The following is a 16,670-nucleotide window of genomic DNA, read 5'->3' on the forward strand; positions in this document are numbered from 1 at the left end:
TCTTTAAATCCATAGGTAAGGAATTGTTTATTCTTCATGTATATGTAGATGACATTCGTTTTGGAGACATTACAGATTCATTGTGCAAAGAATTTGTTGATTTGATGAGAAGTGAATTTGAAATGAGCATGATAGGGGAGCTCATTTTTTTTGCCAGGCTTGAAAATCAAACAGTCCTTTTAGGGTACCACTATATGGTAAGAGAAAAACATAAAAGAACTACTCAAAAAGTTTAATTTACTTGAAGCAAAGGTTCTTGATACTCCTTTGAACACAAGTGTGAAACTTGACTTGGATGAATATGGTGTTGAGGTTAACCAGACCATGTATAGGCAAATTATTAGGTCAATTTTTATTTCACTGCAAGCAGGATGGACATAGTCTTCAGTGTAGGGATGTGTGCAAGGTTTCAATCTGCCCCAAAGGAGTCACATCTAAAGGCTGCTAAAAGAATACTGAGAAACCTGAAAGGAACCCAGGACCTCGTCTTATTTTATCTAACAGGTGACTCACTTGATCCAATTAGTTATGTTGATGTTGACTATGCAGGTTTTCTTATTGATCGAAAGAGTACATCAGGCATGGAACATTTGCTTGGATCATCACAAAAATCTTGGGGGACAAAGAAGCAGAATTCAGTTGCATTGTCTACTGCAGAGGTAGAATATGTAGTTGTTACTTCATGTTGTGCTCAACTTCTGTGGATTAAGAAGCAATTGGAGGATTTTGGTATGCTCAACTTCTGTAGATTAAGAAGCAACTTGAAGACTTTGGTGTTCTCACAGACACAATTCCTCTAATATGTGATAACACCAATTCAATAAATATGACCCAACATTTTGTGCAACACAAGAAGACAAAGCACATAGATGTGAGGCACCATTTTTTTAGGGAAAATATTGAGAAGCAAAAAGTGGTGATGAAATCCTGCAAGACAGAAGATCAGCTAACTGATACCTTTACAAAGCCCTTGAGTAAAGAATGTTTCATGAAGAACAAGATGAGGCTTGGGATGCACAAGATCAACTGATTCCTTGACAAGCTTGCACAAAAGTCTTCCAATTTTATTATGTTAAGGAGGTCATGTATCTATTATTGTTTGGATGGTTGCCATTAAAGAATTCACAACTCATACCTTAATGCATGTATGTAATCATTGTGTGTTTAGGTGAAGGGAATATATAATCATATAGGCAAGGTTGCAAACTAAAAGGGGGACTTCGTCCTTATGAGGTTAGTATAACTTATGCTACACTATTTGCCTGTCAACATCACTGTCACGCGTCTCTCGCCCATTCATCGTGTCATTTTCACGTATCTTTTCACTTTGAAAACAAAAGTTCACTACTGTTGGGGACCCGATACCCTTTCGACTCTATTTCAAACTAAGCTCTTAGAGAATTAAATTGCTCAAATATCTTCAAGTATTTCCTTCTGATTCTCTAATTATTTTTTAAGTATCTTTTTTCCTCTCCAAAAAATGTCTAACTTCAATTCTTCTTCCCAGACTCTTATCTCCCAAGAAGTTGAAAACCCTAGTTCTTTTGAAATTCTTCATACCCCCTCGAGATGAAACTCATTCGACTCTAGTTTGTGGAGTTGGTGAAATGGGTGAATCCACACTCCCCTTAATGAAGTTATGACATCTCATGTTTTCCTTTTCAAAGAGATTCTGCCCTCTTCCCCCACTTTAGTTTTGTTCGGTGAAAATACCCAAAACTCAAAGGCACAATATGTTGCGAAGGATGTTGACGGACGTAGTACTGAAGAGGTATTTGTGGCTTCTAGGGATGTACCATCCGCAATGTCTGAAAGATTTTTTAGGGAGACTTGCCTAAGTAAAGGGGTCCTGAGTTGAGCATTCTAGCAGCAGTGCTAAACTGGTGGCTGTGCAAAGTTTGACTTCACTTTGAGGAGATGTTCATTTGAATTTTTCATAAACAAATGATAGATCACTAGAATAGGTCCCTCTCAGTATTGAATCAGTTTTTGACCAAACTCCTAAATATTTCTATGTTGAAATTAAAGAGTAGAAGGAAGAACAACCCCTTGAGATAGAATAAAAAGGGGTAAAATGAGTCAACACCTTGACAATTGGTGTACCAGATCTAGAAACTGCTGAAAATTATCCTAAAGTCGACCACATTGTTGAACCTACTAAGTCTGAGAAGAATTGACAAAGAAAAGAAAAGGGAAAGTTGGTTTTGTCCCACTCTAAAGGGGACAAAAGTAAGCATGTCACAAGGAGTGAAACGCAAACAAGAAGGGCCAGGAAAAAGATGAGGGAAGGTATTGAACCTGAAAAGCCTACCTTTACACCTCTCCCTATCGGGTCTAGTGAGACTCTATGTGGATAAGAAAAGAAAAAAAAGTGAGAAAAAGAAGTGCAGAAGGCTGCAAAGAAATCGCTTGTCAAGAAAGGGAAAGTGAAGAAGAGAACTACTGTTAAATCAAATCAGAAAAAGGGACATGGTCTGGACGATCCAAGCACAATTGCAGATCTTGAAATGACAAGGGAAGAGCAAATAACTAAAATGGAAAAACAAAAAAGTGTTGAATTGAAGAGTTTTTTATCCTGATATCATAACAGAATTTGGTATGTCGAATCCTTTTTATATTGTTTCTCTACAAGAATGGGGTCATATGTTTGAACCCCCAATACCTTACCTTCATGAGACTGAGGTACGAGAATTCTACAATAAAATGGACCTTCTAGAGGATGGATAGATAAGGACTACTATTAAAGGTGTTGAGATTGTTCTAGATAAGGAAACTTTGGGGATTTTTCTAGGGGTATCGGTGAAGGGAATACGATTAATTGAAGGTTGTCAACCTTCTTGTGAGTTTTCAACAAGGGCCACCAAGCGTGGGGACGTCAAGCATGCAAGGTTGCAAAAGAAATTTCTTAAGGGGGAGTATCGATTGCTCTTTGAGTTCATTAACAATGTGTTGGGTCCACGCTCAGAAAAAAAGGACAGTAGCATCTGTTGCTGATTAGTTTCTTATGGAGAAATTGGATGAACTTAAGGAAATTAATCTCCATGGTCTGGTGCTTGAGCACATGCACAGGGCAATGACTTGGAAAAGGGCTAAACATGGGATTTCATATGGCTATCTGCTGAATTATGTGTTTAATCATTTCAAAGTTTTGTTGGGAAGAGGGGTATCTGGTACCTCCATGTAAATGTTTATTCCAGCCACGCTAAAGGAAGGTGAGTGTGTTGAAGGGCAGGCCAAAGGCAGGTCACGGGTGGAAGATATTCTAGACCATCAAGCCTTTTTTAAACGCGAGGTGACTAATCTCATGGTGATCTTAAGTGATAAGGAGATTGAGATTGTGCAACTGAAGGCCAAACTGTAGAAAGTTATCTCAGAATGACCTGGTACCACTAAGGTGGATAAGGAGGAGGTGTAAAAGTTGAGGGATGAGAATACAATGTTGTTGAAGACAAATGCCTTGCTCAATGAGGAAGTTGAGTCTCTCAACAAACAACTTATCAAGGCTTATAAAGATACAAATGAGCTCTAGTCTATGCTTATGCGCATCCTCCATCCCCTTCCCCCCCCCCCCCCTTCCGTCCTAAATGTTCCATGTTTCCCTTGTTTCTCTCTTCTTCTTAAACCATGATTCAAATATCTTGTGTCTTGTGTTGTTTTGATTGACTACAGTGGTCAGTATTTATGATCTAATGTTATTTATGTTTCTGCCCACTTCATGTGTGGTTTAATATTCTCTTCATGCTTACAAACACATGTTTTATGTGGCCCAAGGCCCTTAATTATTTATTGTCTTACATTTAACTTTAATATTTTGAATACTTCACCTTTTCAATGATGTCAATATAGGGAAGTTTGTTATAAAGGTTGGCTGGAATTAGGGGCATTGAACTAAAGGGGAACATTGTTGTAACTGGTGCACTGAACAAAGGTGGAAGTCTCTATGTAGGTTGTTTGTCATCATCAAAAAAGGGGGAATAATAAGTTCTAACACTCCTAGATATTTTGTTGATCTCCTCATAACTGCAAGGACCTGATCTTCTGCAGAGTATGCTTGTTCAGTGTCAATATGTTGTACAGCTGCAAAAGTTGTCTGGTCAGGAAGTTAGTTGAGTTGCAGAGTACTCCACCAATCAGAAGCGATTAGGTTGTTTTGCCATTGTATAATAATTGTTCTTGTCTAATAAATTCAACTAACAAATAACAAAATGATCATTCATTCAAAAAGATATACTTTTTCAAGCTTCAAACAGCAGGGACATGATTGATTGCTTCAAGTGCTTCATATACCAATTGTTACTTTGATTGCTATTAACTACTGTTACTTTGATTGCTGGTTACTGTGATTATATTGTGGGAATCATTTCGTTTGTGTTAGAAATGTTTCAAGCTTGTGTGAATCATTGTAAGAACTTAAGTTGTGAGTAACTTATGTCTTACTTCAAAGTCTATATTAATATGTTAGGATTAGTATAGTGGACAGGTTATATTTGCTTAGGCTCGTCTAAGTAATAGGAAATATTTCTTAGTGTGGAGATTAGTAGATTAATCTCATTCTGTAAACTAATTTTTACTTTTGCTTGAGAAGACTAGTAAAAGCAGTTTGAAAGTTCGTGTGAGACATGTCGTGATTTTACTCCCTTGGGCAATGAGGTTTTTACGGAAAGTTGTGTGTACAATCTTTATTTTCAACATTTATTTTCCCTCATGTAATTGTAACTATGTTGAGGACCTGGTCCCATCTAGTCTGGTGGACGCATACATTACAACATATCCCGTGGCTGAAATGGCCATAGTAGCATCTGGGTGATAATGCTCATTGATCTATAATAACTAGGGTTTGTCTTAGAGAGAAACATTAAAGAGAAGGAAAAACTTGTCCTTGAAGGATTTAGTTATGCATAACAAAAAGCAAATAATAATAAGGATTAATTGAATTTTTGATGTTTGCTTTAAGTGTAACATAATAGAAATAATCCGCTCTTCAATTCATAATACTTTTTAAAACTAAAAGAGAAAAATATTGCAACTAAAAACTATGAAATTCGGTAACTCCATATTACAATAACCATATGAAAAGTATTTATAATGACCCACAAAATGAAATCTTAATGAAATCAAATTGCTTACTGGCCCTAGCCACGGGCCGTACATTGATCCAAAATATGTCGATTGGCTTTAAATTTGCCGTAGATTTTGTATTAGGATTTCATAACTTTCATCATGGATAATAAATAGAATTATTAATGAATTACAAGTAATATATGTTGTTAATAATGCTTAGTAAATAATTACAACTATATGCTATTTTACTATATAGTACCATCTATTTTTGTAATTAATTATCTCTAAGAACTCAATTAAAAATCAGAACAAACACGTCTAATAGTTCCTTGAGAGCCAGTAAGTACTCCAATTCTTCCCATTTTCACCATTGCATTGGCAAAATCAGCCTGGAATGATGTCCCCAAAAATGGGCTAAGAAATGCAAAGTAAGAATCTACAACTCTCCTTGTAGTCTCATCGTTATATAAATTTGCATCAGATTGTAGTACAGCAAAGCCACTTCTAATATTCTGCAGAATTTGACTGTCGAATGTCTCACCGCTGCCTCTGTCCATCGATAACCTGACATTAACATCTCCGTTTTGGGGGCAAGTGGACTTCAACTCGTGAAGAAATGTAGGATTTATCAATGGATCAGAACCTTTGTAGGGAGAGAAGTTGTAGAGCCTTTTGGTCATGAAAAAGCATGCAGTGGTACCAATTGTATGTGCAGCTGCAGTTTATTCATTCAATATTACCCTTAGTGAGACGATTTACAATCATACAAACATCTGTCACTTATTTTAAATCAAAAATCTTTCTTTCGAGTGGGAGTAATATATTAGTGTATAGATAGTTACCAGAGAGGAGAACAAGGTCTTTGTGAGAAAGGCCTTTCTGGAAGAACTTATGTTTGAGTTGTTGAATGGAATCATCAACGTCTGGCATATTATCAGCTAAAGATACATTTGAAACCAACCCATCTCTTCTTCCTGTTTCCACATTATAGAATGGCCCATTTACCTGTCCAATAGAACAATTTTTATAGACAACTGTGACGATCCACTATGTCATCACGCTATATAAGCATCACATAAGTGTCACATGATATAAACTTATAAATATGGAGGCTTACAAAGGAACAAAGCAAGTCTATAGTGGAACATTCTAGAGAAATGTGAAAATTTCTTATATTAAAATCTAGAATGTTATAAAATTTATATGGAAAGGTCTTTACAAAATTTTAAGCACGTAAAAAAATTACTTTGTAAATATGTAAGAGACTTGTTTAATAATTATTATTTACATATTAACCCCTAAAGTTAATAGTATAAACAGTAAGAAAGCAACACAATTCTTTTTAGCTTGTATATTTTCTTTTTCATTTTCTTAGCGATTCCTAGAGTTTGAGGCGATTGTAAACATGAGGCGAGAACATGAGTAAGTTATCAAGTACCAAATATGTACTTCGTAAAAAACTAAAAATATGATAATAATGAATTATCTTTTTAAATTTCACATCAAAAAAATCAATGAAATAAATAGAAACAGACTTAAGATAATTAAAGAAAAAAGTGGTACCAAGAATATAGCATCCCTAGCAGCAATAGCAACAATATCAGCACAAGAAATAAGTCGAGGACAAACAGCCTCAACCTCTGCTTTAGCTTTCTCAATCACTTCAAATCCTCCAACACCTTCATGACCAAATGCATGCCTTTCAGCATTAGGTCCATTTTCTATAAGAATTGATGCATCACACTCCTGATTGATCACTTAATATTTAATGAACGATCACTAAATGTGATTAAATAAACATAATTATGTAATTGGACCTGAACAAAGCAATCGTGAAAATGAAGTCTAAGCAAGACAGGAGCTATATTTTTGTTGGAGGCAGAAAATCTTTTGACAACACCACTCACAATGGATTCAACATTTGGGCATTTTTTGTCATAGAAACCAACTTTGAGCTGTCCATGTGAAATTCCTATTTGATTACTCAAAATTAAGATGATCATAAAAAGCATCATTGTCATCCTGTTTATAAAAGGTGTTTGAGTGAATAGAAGGTCAAGAATAAGCTTGCTTAATGTGTTTTCTCAAGTGTATGCAAGTTTTGTTTATATGGAGGAAAAATCTCAACTATACTTTATCTCGTAATTAATAAGCAACAGTTGAGCATTTTGATCTTATCTGCTTTAGCATAGGGCTTGATTGACATTACAAATTTTCTGCAATTCATAGCTGCAAATGTGAATCAATAGGCCTTCTTTTTGGCTTTTGTCTCTCATGCAATATGGGCTCCACTTAAGAGAATATTAAACTTGATATGAAATTTAATTAAAAAAAATGTGAAATTTTGATCTAAAATGTCTTAAAAAATAATTGTGTGGTTAGAAATCCTTTAATAAAGGAAAAATTAATATTTTAATTAAATTTTTATAAATATAAATATTTGACATTTTCTTAAGACGGATTAAAAAAATAAAATAAACCAAGATTAGGAAAGAGGGAGTATTATATACTGAAGGTGCTTCTCGGGAAATATGTGGGATCCACTTTAGGGCTTTTTCAATTTTAATTTATTTATTTTACTTTGATTTTAATTTTTTACATATTTTTAAGTTCTATCAAAAAAAAATATATAAATCAAATTAATTAACAATTTAAAATTGGATTATATATTTTTAATTTAAAAAGTATAATAAATAATAACTACTAGAGTAATAATTTAAAATATTTATAAATCATATCAAAATTGAATTAACTCTTTAATTTTTATCTACATCACATAAATTAAGATAAAATGAATAATATTATTAAGCTCGCACTACACACGAGATCTCATATCTAAGAAAATTTTAGAAACAGCAAACCTAATAGATTTGTAGTTATAATTTTGATAATTGCGCTCCATAACTATAGTTTTGTTTGCTATGAAGGCTAGAGCTTGTATATTCTGCTTGTTTGTACATTTCACTTGCGAATATATAAATAGGTACATTTGGGAATTCTTCTTAACCTCGTTTGTATATTTCGTTTGTCAATATACAAACAGGATAATTTATTATGAATTTCATAAATCGTAAATCGATAAGATAAACATATATAAAATTCTGAATTTACATATTAAAAACCGAGTTAAATAAACTTTAGATTTATAAAAATCAGAAGAATTATGCAAATTAAACAACTAGAAAAAATTAAAAACAATTATAGCTGTAAATTACAATTTTCTTAATAATAGCTACAATACTTTATATAGTCTAAATGTTTATAATTTTGTATAATTTCCTATAAAATTAAGGGGCGGGCCATACGTGAGGGGAGGTTTTTCCTCACAATTTAAGGTGACAGCAAAGGAATAGATGGCAATGCTTCAACAACCAAGTTGCATGGATGTGTGTATCTTTTTTGTAGTTTTATGGTCACTAATGAATTCACATGTATATCCATAAATATAGCTTTTTTAGGTTGTTTTTTTTACCTTTTATGGGACAAAAGTTGTTTGTGTCTATCAGTTTTCTGTCAGTTATTAAATGTTCTTTTTATTTTTGTTATGCCAGACTTGTATTTCATCAACTACATCTATAAATTAAAGCTACTAGCAACAAACCTTCTTTAACTATACTAACAATGGTGGTGAAACGGTATATTAATAAAAATTATGATGAAATGGTAAATATTGTTTTATATATTTTAAATTAAGAGATTTTAAATTTGAGTTCATTTGAATATGGAATCATCTTTGTTAAGGAGTATTTTATATCGTTCAATATGGAGTTTCAAATTAACTTTAATCAGTAGTGCATGCAGTGGCGAATTCAAAGGCAAATAATAGGACACCAACACCAATGGTTTCTTTGTAAAATTAAATATTTTATGTATATATTTCCTAAAATTTGTATAATATTATATTTTGACATCCGTACTACAACAAAGCTAAATGGTCCACATGTTTAAATGTTGACACTGAGGATAAAGTTTCGATAAATCAATACATTTTACTTGTTACACTCATGTTTGAAAAATTCTAAATTCAATATATCTTACTTGTTGCGTTCATGTTTGAAAGATCCTAAATTCAATACATTTTACTTGGTGCACCCATATTTGAAAAATCCTAATTTCACCTCCTCCGATCATATGTAGCATAATATTCACAGCGAAGAGTGTGATTAATATTTACTAGCAAAGCTTTTACACTAAGGTGTAGATTAATATTAGTTTATTTAGTCAATTTAGTTAGAAGAGTTATCGGGTTCTATTCTACTTAATCAAAAGTTATTTTAAATAATAAAATTTCTGCAAATAATGTGCACATGATACAATCGTTTGTAGAAAATAGATAAAGTAGGACACGACTTGCATCTCTAAGGTATTAAGCTTGAGCTTTAACAACTGGTAGAACGAGGCACTCGTTGTGTCTTTGGGTGTCAATGAACTTTCTTTTGCAGAATACACTACTTGTATAGGCAGTAAGGCTAATAAAGTAGTCGCACCAAGGAAATAGTCAAATACATGTTAAGTGTATAGACAACTGATGAATCAATCCCAGCTCAAATGAGACCACTAAAGAGCTTTGTGGTAAGAGTTCTCATCATAATGCGAATAGCCCGACCATATTAAAGGTATATTGCCCCATGAAATTTTGTCTGTCTAGACATATTTGCCTCTATACCTTGCCTTTGAATCTTTAGCAGTCTTCGTATCACCTGACCCGTTAAGATGATTGTCAGCAGGACTAAAAACTGCTGAATGAAGGTTACCTTCTTCTAACCACTTCAAATGGTTTTCCTTGAACTCCAAATGTTTGATCCTAGCTGCTAATGCAATTTCTTCAGTATATGGTCCAATTTTGACCATGGTCAATAGTACCCGACTGTACCTATAGCTCAGCAACTGCTCTGAGATAGCAACCAACTTAAAACAAGGGTGCTCTGGAAACGTGGTCTCAATTGACTCATCCTCTCTTAATACAGGATAGAAGTACACAAGCCGGCCACCAATCACAAGCATCTTAGCAGCAAGGTCAAGCAAATCATGCACGCATTCCACTAAGCTGTAAGGAGCAGTTGATGGTATATGGCCTGTCCTTTTGTCATCAGGAACTGTATATGGACCAATCATTCCTTTCAATAGCTTCCTGCCACCAGATTTACGTCCTCCAGCACGGACTCCATAGGGAGGGTCACATATAATGGCATCAAAAATCTAGAAAACAGAACATAACAGTCAAGAAAAAGCAGCAAGACCTGAAAAAAATACCTTTTTAACATGCCAATTAACTGTTCAGTTCAAACTGCCTTTGGAACTCTGAAAAATAATAAACCATAATTCACTAATGGCATGACAAGAATAAACTACATATCAGAGGGCATTAAACGCTTTCCCGAGCTGCCTTTGACTACATATACTGATACATATAAACTTATTTCTCTGATTTTACCTAAAGAATTTATTTTAATTTATTACTTTTATGGCATAAGACCCATGGAAGGCCACAAGTAATTGAATCCTCGTCAAGAATTTTTGTCTCAACATGAAGGCTTTCTCCCCTACTTCCTCTAAAATAAGTATCAATGGAACCCGGCATCCTCGACCTTAAGTGACTATCACCTCCATTTGATTTCATTTACATCTCCATGCACTTTTGCTCTCTCACCATACAAGACTTCTATTGCTGCTTTAGAATATTGTTTGTATGTAGAAAGTGCACCTCTGTTTGGCACAAACTCTCAGATTTCCATCTCCACTTACTTTAACTCTCTCACTGTATAAGACTTCAACTGCTGCTCTACTAATCTGTAGAGATCTATAAATTTGAGAGATATCCATGAATAAGACAGCTATATCTGGGCATATTACCTCTGAGAAAAGGAAAAAGTTCCAAGACATACCAAGTTGGAGAATTTCGTTCTTCAGATTAACTAGTCAAGTTCTAGTCGCTGTAAGTCCCAGAAGCTCATATGATGTGGAGATGTGCAACAAACAAAGTAGAGACAACAGTATATGCCATCTACTCCAGAGACTTCAGTACACTCGAGCAACTACTAGAACTGCTACTACGTGATTGCCAGGACAAGAAAGTGTCAAATAAAACCTGGAAACTAAGCTTACTCACTCTAATTAAATCGAAAGAAGATTTGAACTCTAACCCATCAACTCTGAAGATAATGTACACTGTAAGCAAACAATTTACCAACTTCTGAAGATCACATTACATGATTTCAGAGTGCTGCATCATTCTTCCACACATAAGAGACCCATAAAATGAGCTTCAAATTACTTGACTATGAGAAAAATTATCTTCAATATATACCACCCTCGACTGTCAATATAATGTAACTGATACGACTTGATAATGACCTTGAAAATTAGAAAATGTAATAGTTTCTTTAACCATATCAACTTTGAAGATAGTAACAACATTATTGATAGTGAAGACCTGTGTTGGAAAAGAAAGGATTGTTTCCACTATACCTTTTCCCAAATTTTAACTTTGTATAAAGTAACTCTTTCCAGAACAAACCTTGCTTTTACTAGAGATATACGAACCTTTGTTCTTCAATTAAAAATTTGATTAGTCTTAATTATATGAAAAATTAAGAAAATAACTTCTCCACTTTCAGGTTATTGTTGCATGAAGAAAAACATCAACAGAAATCATCTGGTAATTCATTGCACTATGTGAACTCTACAACTTCCTGCCTCAAGAAAACTAACTCTTGACAAGTCAATCGTGGCTTGAGCTAGGATATGATGTCTTACAAACGCAAGCAACAACTGTGGTTCTTTTTTGTTGTTAGCTGTACTGTTTTGACATATTACTCTCTTTATAAGAGTTGTCTCCTCTTTGATCACTATCCAATCTATTGAGTAGGGCTTTGCATCTTGAACATAAGAAAAATTGTGAAAACATGTGTGAACTTAGCAATCTTGGCTGTACCTACCAACTGAAGCCCTTTGCCAATTAGTACAAATAAAGGAGGGAAAACACCATCACCCAATGATCAAATACTTCATAGAAAGAAGAAACAGAAGTTGCAAGTGAAAGAACAAGAGGACTAGACAACCAAAATACACAAATAACTTCAAATAAGGATACCTCATTCAACCCCGAACGCCAAGGAGGAAGGTTGTTGTCTGCCCTTAATAAACCAATAGGCATTGGCAGTCCGTACTGCAATTAAAGATATGAGTTTAGCATAGAAAGATAATAAATAAAATTATACTCCAAATGATCAGATGATAAGATCAAATAATAGCAATTACTATATAAGAACAAAATTAGCATCCCATATAAAGAGAACACATCACTCTGCCCGTACCTGCTTGAAGTTGCTCCAGACATTACAATCTGGACCGCGGCCATCACGTACTACTCGAATGTCAATATCTGCACCCTGGAAAGTCAATTAATGATAGTAAAGAACCCAGGAAAAGAATGAATGCTCAAAGTTCATGCAAAAATAGAAACACTAACCATTGTCACTGCTCCATAATGAGCTGCTGCAACTAGAATGCTTCCTGTGCCCACAAAAGGGTCATAGACAAGCTTTCCAGATTTGACCTGTGCTTGGTTAGCCATCAGGAACGCCATTTCAGCATCCATGGCTGTTGGCCCGAGATAAGTACGACTTTTTAACTGATAAGTTGGCAAAAGCTTCCTATCAGCAGTACCAATCTCTCGACCAAAAAAAATTCTTTTTCCCGAAATGGGTGGCAATCCATTGTTAGAATCATAATCATCTGTTTCTATGAGCCAGAACGTGTGATAAGGATTCTTTAAGTTGACCCGGCCCTGGAATCAAACAGACATAAGTAAATTCACAGGCAATATCTACTAAACCTCAGAAATTCTGTGAAATACAAAAGTATATCTGAGAGTAAAATGCATTTTTACATGCCGTCTCCACTTCACTTCTCTCAAAATATGTATGTTGTAATTGGTTAAATAAAATAAGACACACATAGAGTGGAGAGAGCATGTATATGAGGACTCAGAATGCATTTTACTCTTAGATATATTACATGTATTCATGGAATTTCTAAGTCTCTATTTTTCAACTTAGACATTACGGGTCGTTTGGTAGAGTGTGTTGGAAAAATAATGCATGCATTAGCTTTGTGTATTACTAGTACCTTGTTTGGTACACGATTTCAGACTCTATGTAAACCTAATGCACACTCTATTTTGTATAATTGAGGCGTATATTACGAATACATGGAAATCCATGGTATTAGTAATGCAAAGGGTGTTAATGCAAGCATTAGCATCAGTAAAGACTCAATTGCCCCGCAAAACCTTTTCCACGTCTTTTCTTTTCCACAATTTTTTTTATAGAAAGCATACAATAGTTATTACTTTTAATACACAAAACCAAATACTGCATAAGAAATAATCACATCATAACTAATGCAAGCATTACTAATACACCATATTCAACATTATTGTTATACACCCTATCAAACGACACCTAAACCTTCAGTTATTTGTCTTGAAGGTTTTTTCTCCAATTGCTAATGAGTCCATTAGTTTCTGACTTGACATTATCCTATTTATCATAAATATGATTTATCTTTTTTTCCTTTTGAATGCCACATCTAAAAGAACCCTTACGAAAAAAGAAATCCTAAAAAGAAAACCAACCTTATCAGTCTCTCCAGTAACCAGATACTATGCCCATTATCCCATCTCTCTGCTTGGATTCTCCTTGTGTCAACTACCACCTAACAACCCATCGCTGTCCCCCTCCACTCAACGCCCTGATTTCCAATATCTCTTCACCTCTTTTCCTCTCCCCCCAATCTGAATAATAAATCACCACCTTTTCTCCCTGTTCTTCACCAACCCCATATCCAACCCGCTCTTCTTCCTTGGTTCAACCCTTCTCACAATCTCCGAGCTGTTTCTGTTTTCTGTCTTCTTGGTACTTGGGATTTAGCTTAAAATATAAGCAGAACAATGATACAACTCTAGATCAAAATCCTAAGGAAAATTGAAGATTTAATGTGCAAGGTGGGTATGATAAGGGAACAAGAGTACAAATACAAAGGGACCATATTAGTTCCTATACCAAACAGGGATAATGAAGCTGAGACTACATCCTCAAAATTGGAAGAACAAACCAAAACACCAGTAATATCACCACACTCAGAAGCAACAATCACATTCCGCGGCATATAATTTTTTCAAATGATTAAATGAAAATAAAGTGATGCAGATGATGGTAAGTACAGCAAAAATTGGATTGAATAAAAAATATAAACTTCACTTCATGTAACAAATAGAAGGGAATAATTCTTGATGGAGTAAATATTAGAACATGTTAACCCAGTACATATAGTATAGACATAAGGAACAACAAAGAACAAGAAGGAAACAGAAATTCTCTGCCTACGAAAACATAGGAGGAAAAAGTGTTAAGGTTAGTTAGCTTCTGCTCCTTTACTTCCTTCAATTAGAAAAACCAAATTGATCAGATTGAGTTTTATGTAATGTACTCCAGAATAACAAGTACGTACCTTGAAAGGAATGTAGGATAGTGATCGAATACGTTCAGTTTGCTCCTCAAAGCTGATAACCTTCCCAAAGGTCTCAACAGCAATCTTGAATGTGCTATCAGATGTCAGGTATGGCAGTTTCTTCTCGTCTGGATAACTTCTAATCGACTCTTCTAATTCCTCAAAGTTGCTTCCTTCTCCCCAGAGTTCAAAGATCCCTTTTACAAGAATACCTGCACGACAGGATTATCAATATGTTGTATAGCATATCTACTCTTCAAACCCTTTCCCCAGATAAATAGAGAGATATCAAGAGTTTCTTAACGCAAAGCCTCCTATGTCACATACTAAATCCCTTTTCACCAAAAAATGTTTGATACTCTTCCAACCTATGTACAGAAGAAAAGCTTCAATGAGTTTCTAAGGGTCCATGATTCAAATGTCATATCATAACTAAGTCCCTTATAACTTGGAAAACAATTCAGAAACCGCAACATCACTTAATTAATCAAATATGTTCCATAACGAAACCAATGAGTTGGTACTGCTTATAGATCCTTTGCTTCTATGGTGCTGTTCTCTTAGCTAAGTCCATATCAACTCCAAGTAGATTATGCATCCTCAAATGAACTGGCATTTCACCTATTAATAGCCACCTCTTTTAAGCCTAACCTTAAAGAGAAGTTCAGAACAATAAATGTATAAAATGAAACAAGTAATTGACCCAAACAATTGAATCAAAAATCCAAGATAAGAGTTTTCCAACTACTAACTCAACAAAAATTAATTTGCGGGATGTTTCAACCTATTTTCTTATGAAAGCTGCTTTAGTAATTAACTCTACGCAATGGTAACCGGGCTAGATATGAAATGAAAAAACGAAAGCCTAAAAGGAACAATTACAATTCTAAATACAGTAAAGCTGAGAAGAGTGAGACTTATTTAGTAACCAAGACGACTGATTATGTATCACAATTTCTATCTGTTTTTAGCGCCGCTGAATCTAACTACATATATAGCTTAAGAATTGTATAGAGAGATGAAGAGAAGGTCTTACTACGGTTAGCAACACTTCGAGCAATTTCTTCAGAAGGAAGATTAACGAAGTGAAAAGGAGAGTCTGGATGATGATGTTTTGGAAGCTTCCATTCAAGTGAACCATTGCATTGTAAGTCAGTTACGTCTTTGCTGAAAAGGTCTGCTAAAGATTCAACTTCAGGTTTCCTGTAGTCCAGTAACCTGTGATAGAACACGCATAGATACCACATCTTCTGCAATCTTTCACTTTCACCTTCAAACCTAACAACTTACTGTTAAATTGGAAAATGTATTCTAAGGGGAAGATATCAGTACCGGCGGCGACTCCGACAGCTGCTGGTGGCGGGATGAATGAACTTGGATACACGCTACTCTTCTTTTAACCCCAAAGTCCCAACAAACGCAAAACCCTGGGATTTTGACTTAAACCCAAAAACTTTCAAGAGGAAAAAGAAAAAACATTTTTTCATAAAGTATACAGCTAAAAACAAAATATTACATAAGAATTGATTTCCTACAAAAATGTAATTGTGAGTTTCTTACTTATTTCTTAATATTTATAAGAAAATATTTCAAAAGTATTTATATGTATATATATTATTTATCAATTAAAACACTATAGAATCGAGATAGAATCGTAAGAATATATTTATGAGTGGCGATGGTGCAATGATTAAGGGGTGGGGTTGAGAGACTGGTGGGGATGATTGAAGGAGAAAATAAGTTTGCAATCACACTTATACAACTTGTTTTTCCTACTTTTATTTAGGAAGTCATTTTCTTTATTTTTAAGTAACTTATTTTTCACATTTTCATCAACTAAACATGGGTGTCACGCCCAATTGAGAGGAGACGCAATTGGCACCCATTACCTTATTCGATCGGAGCTAACCACTAAAACATAATGGAAAGGAAATAGCAAGCGTTGATAATTTTTTCACAATGAAAATCCTAAAATAAGATAACTAGATCAACGAGGTCACAACAACATCAAGGACATAATGAAATGACAAGTAAGACCATCTTAATTGGTAAGAACAATCAAATCAATATGGATGCAACTAAAATCATATATACAA

General features: G+C 34.5%; 3 protein-coding genes across 3 annotated transcripts; 1 reads left to right on the forward strand and 2 right to left on the reverse strand.

Moving 5' to 3' along the window:
- Positions 1 to 371: 371 nt before the first annotated feature.
- LOC138338821 (secreted RxLR effector protein 161-like) lies at positions 372 to 800 on the forward strand. Its single transcript, XM_069289905.1, has one exon. The coding sequence runs from the start codon at positions 372 to 374 to the stop codon at positions 798 to 800; it is 429 nt and encodes a 142-aa protein (XP_069146006.1).
- A 4,391-nt stretch (positions 801 to 5,191) lies between these two features.
- LOC101253636 (peroxidase 43-like) lies at positions 5,192 to 7,239 on the reverse strand. Its single transcript, XM_004248897.5, has 4 exons — positions 6,879 to 7,239; positions 6,625 to 6,807; positions 5,904 to 6,066; positions 5,192 to 5,776 (listed from the first exon to the last, which is right to left on the reverse strand). The coding sequence occupies exons 1-4, from the start codon at positions 7,080 to 7,082 to the stop codon at positions 5,358 to 5,360; spliced, it is 969 nt and encodes a 322-aa protein (XP_004248945.1). The 5' UTR covers positions 7,083 to 7,239; the 3' UTR covers positions 5,192 to 5,357.
- Positions 7,240 to 9,330: 2,091 nt separating this feature from the next.
- On the reverse strand, positions 9,331 to 16,326 carry LOC101246388 (uncharacterized). The gene is made up of 6 exons (XM_004248758.4): positions 15,611 to 16,326; positions 14,575 to 14,786; positions 12,533 to 12,850; positions 12,378 to 12,452; positions 12,155 to 12,229; positions 9,331 to 10,260 (listed from the first exon to the last, which is right to left on the reverse strand). Exons 1-6 carry the CDS (start codon positions 15,819 to 15,821, stop codon positions 9,706 to 9,708), a joined length of 1,446 nt encoding a protein of 481 aa, XP_004248806.1. The 5' UTR covers positions 15,822 to 16,326; the 3' UTR covers positions 9,331 to 9,705.
- Positions 16,327 to 16,670: the final 344 nt, after the last annotated feature.

The sequence above is a fragment of the Solanum lycopersicum genome, chromosome 10 (assembly GCF_036512215.1).
Source record: "Solanum lycopersicum chromosome 10, SLM_r2.1".
NCBI lineage: Eukaryota > Viridiplantae > Streptophyta > Magnoliopsida > Solanales > Solanaceae > Solanum > Solanum lycopersicum.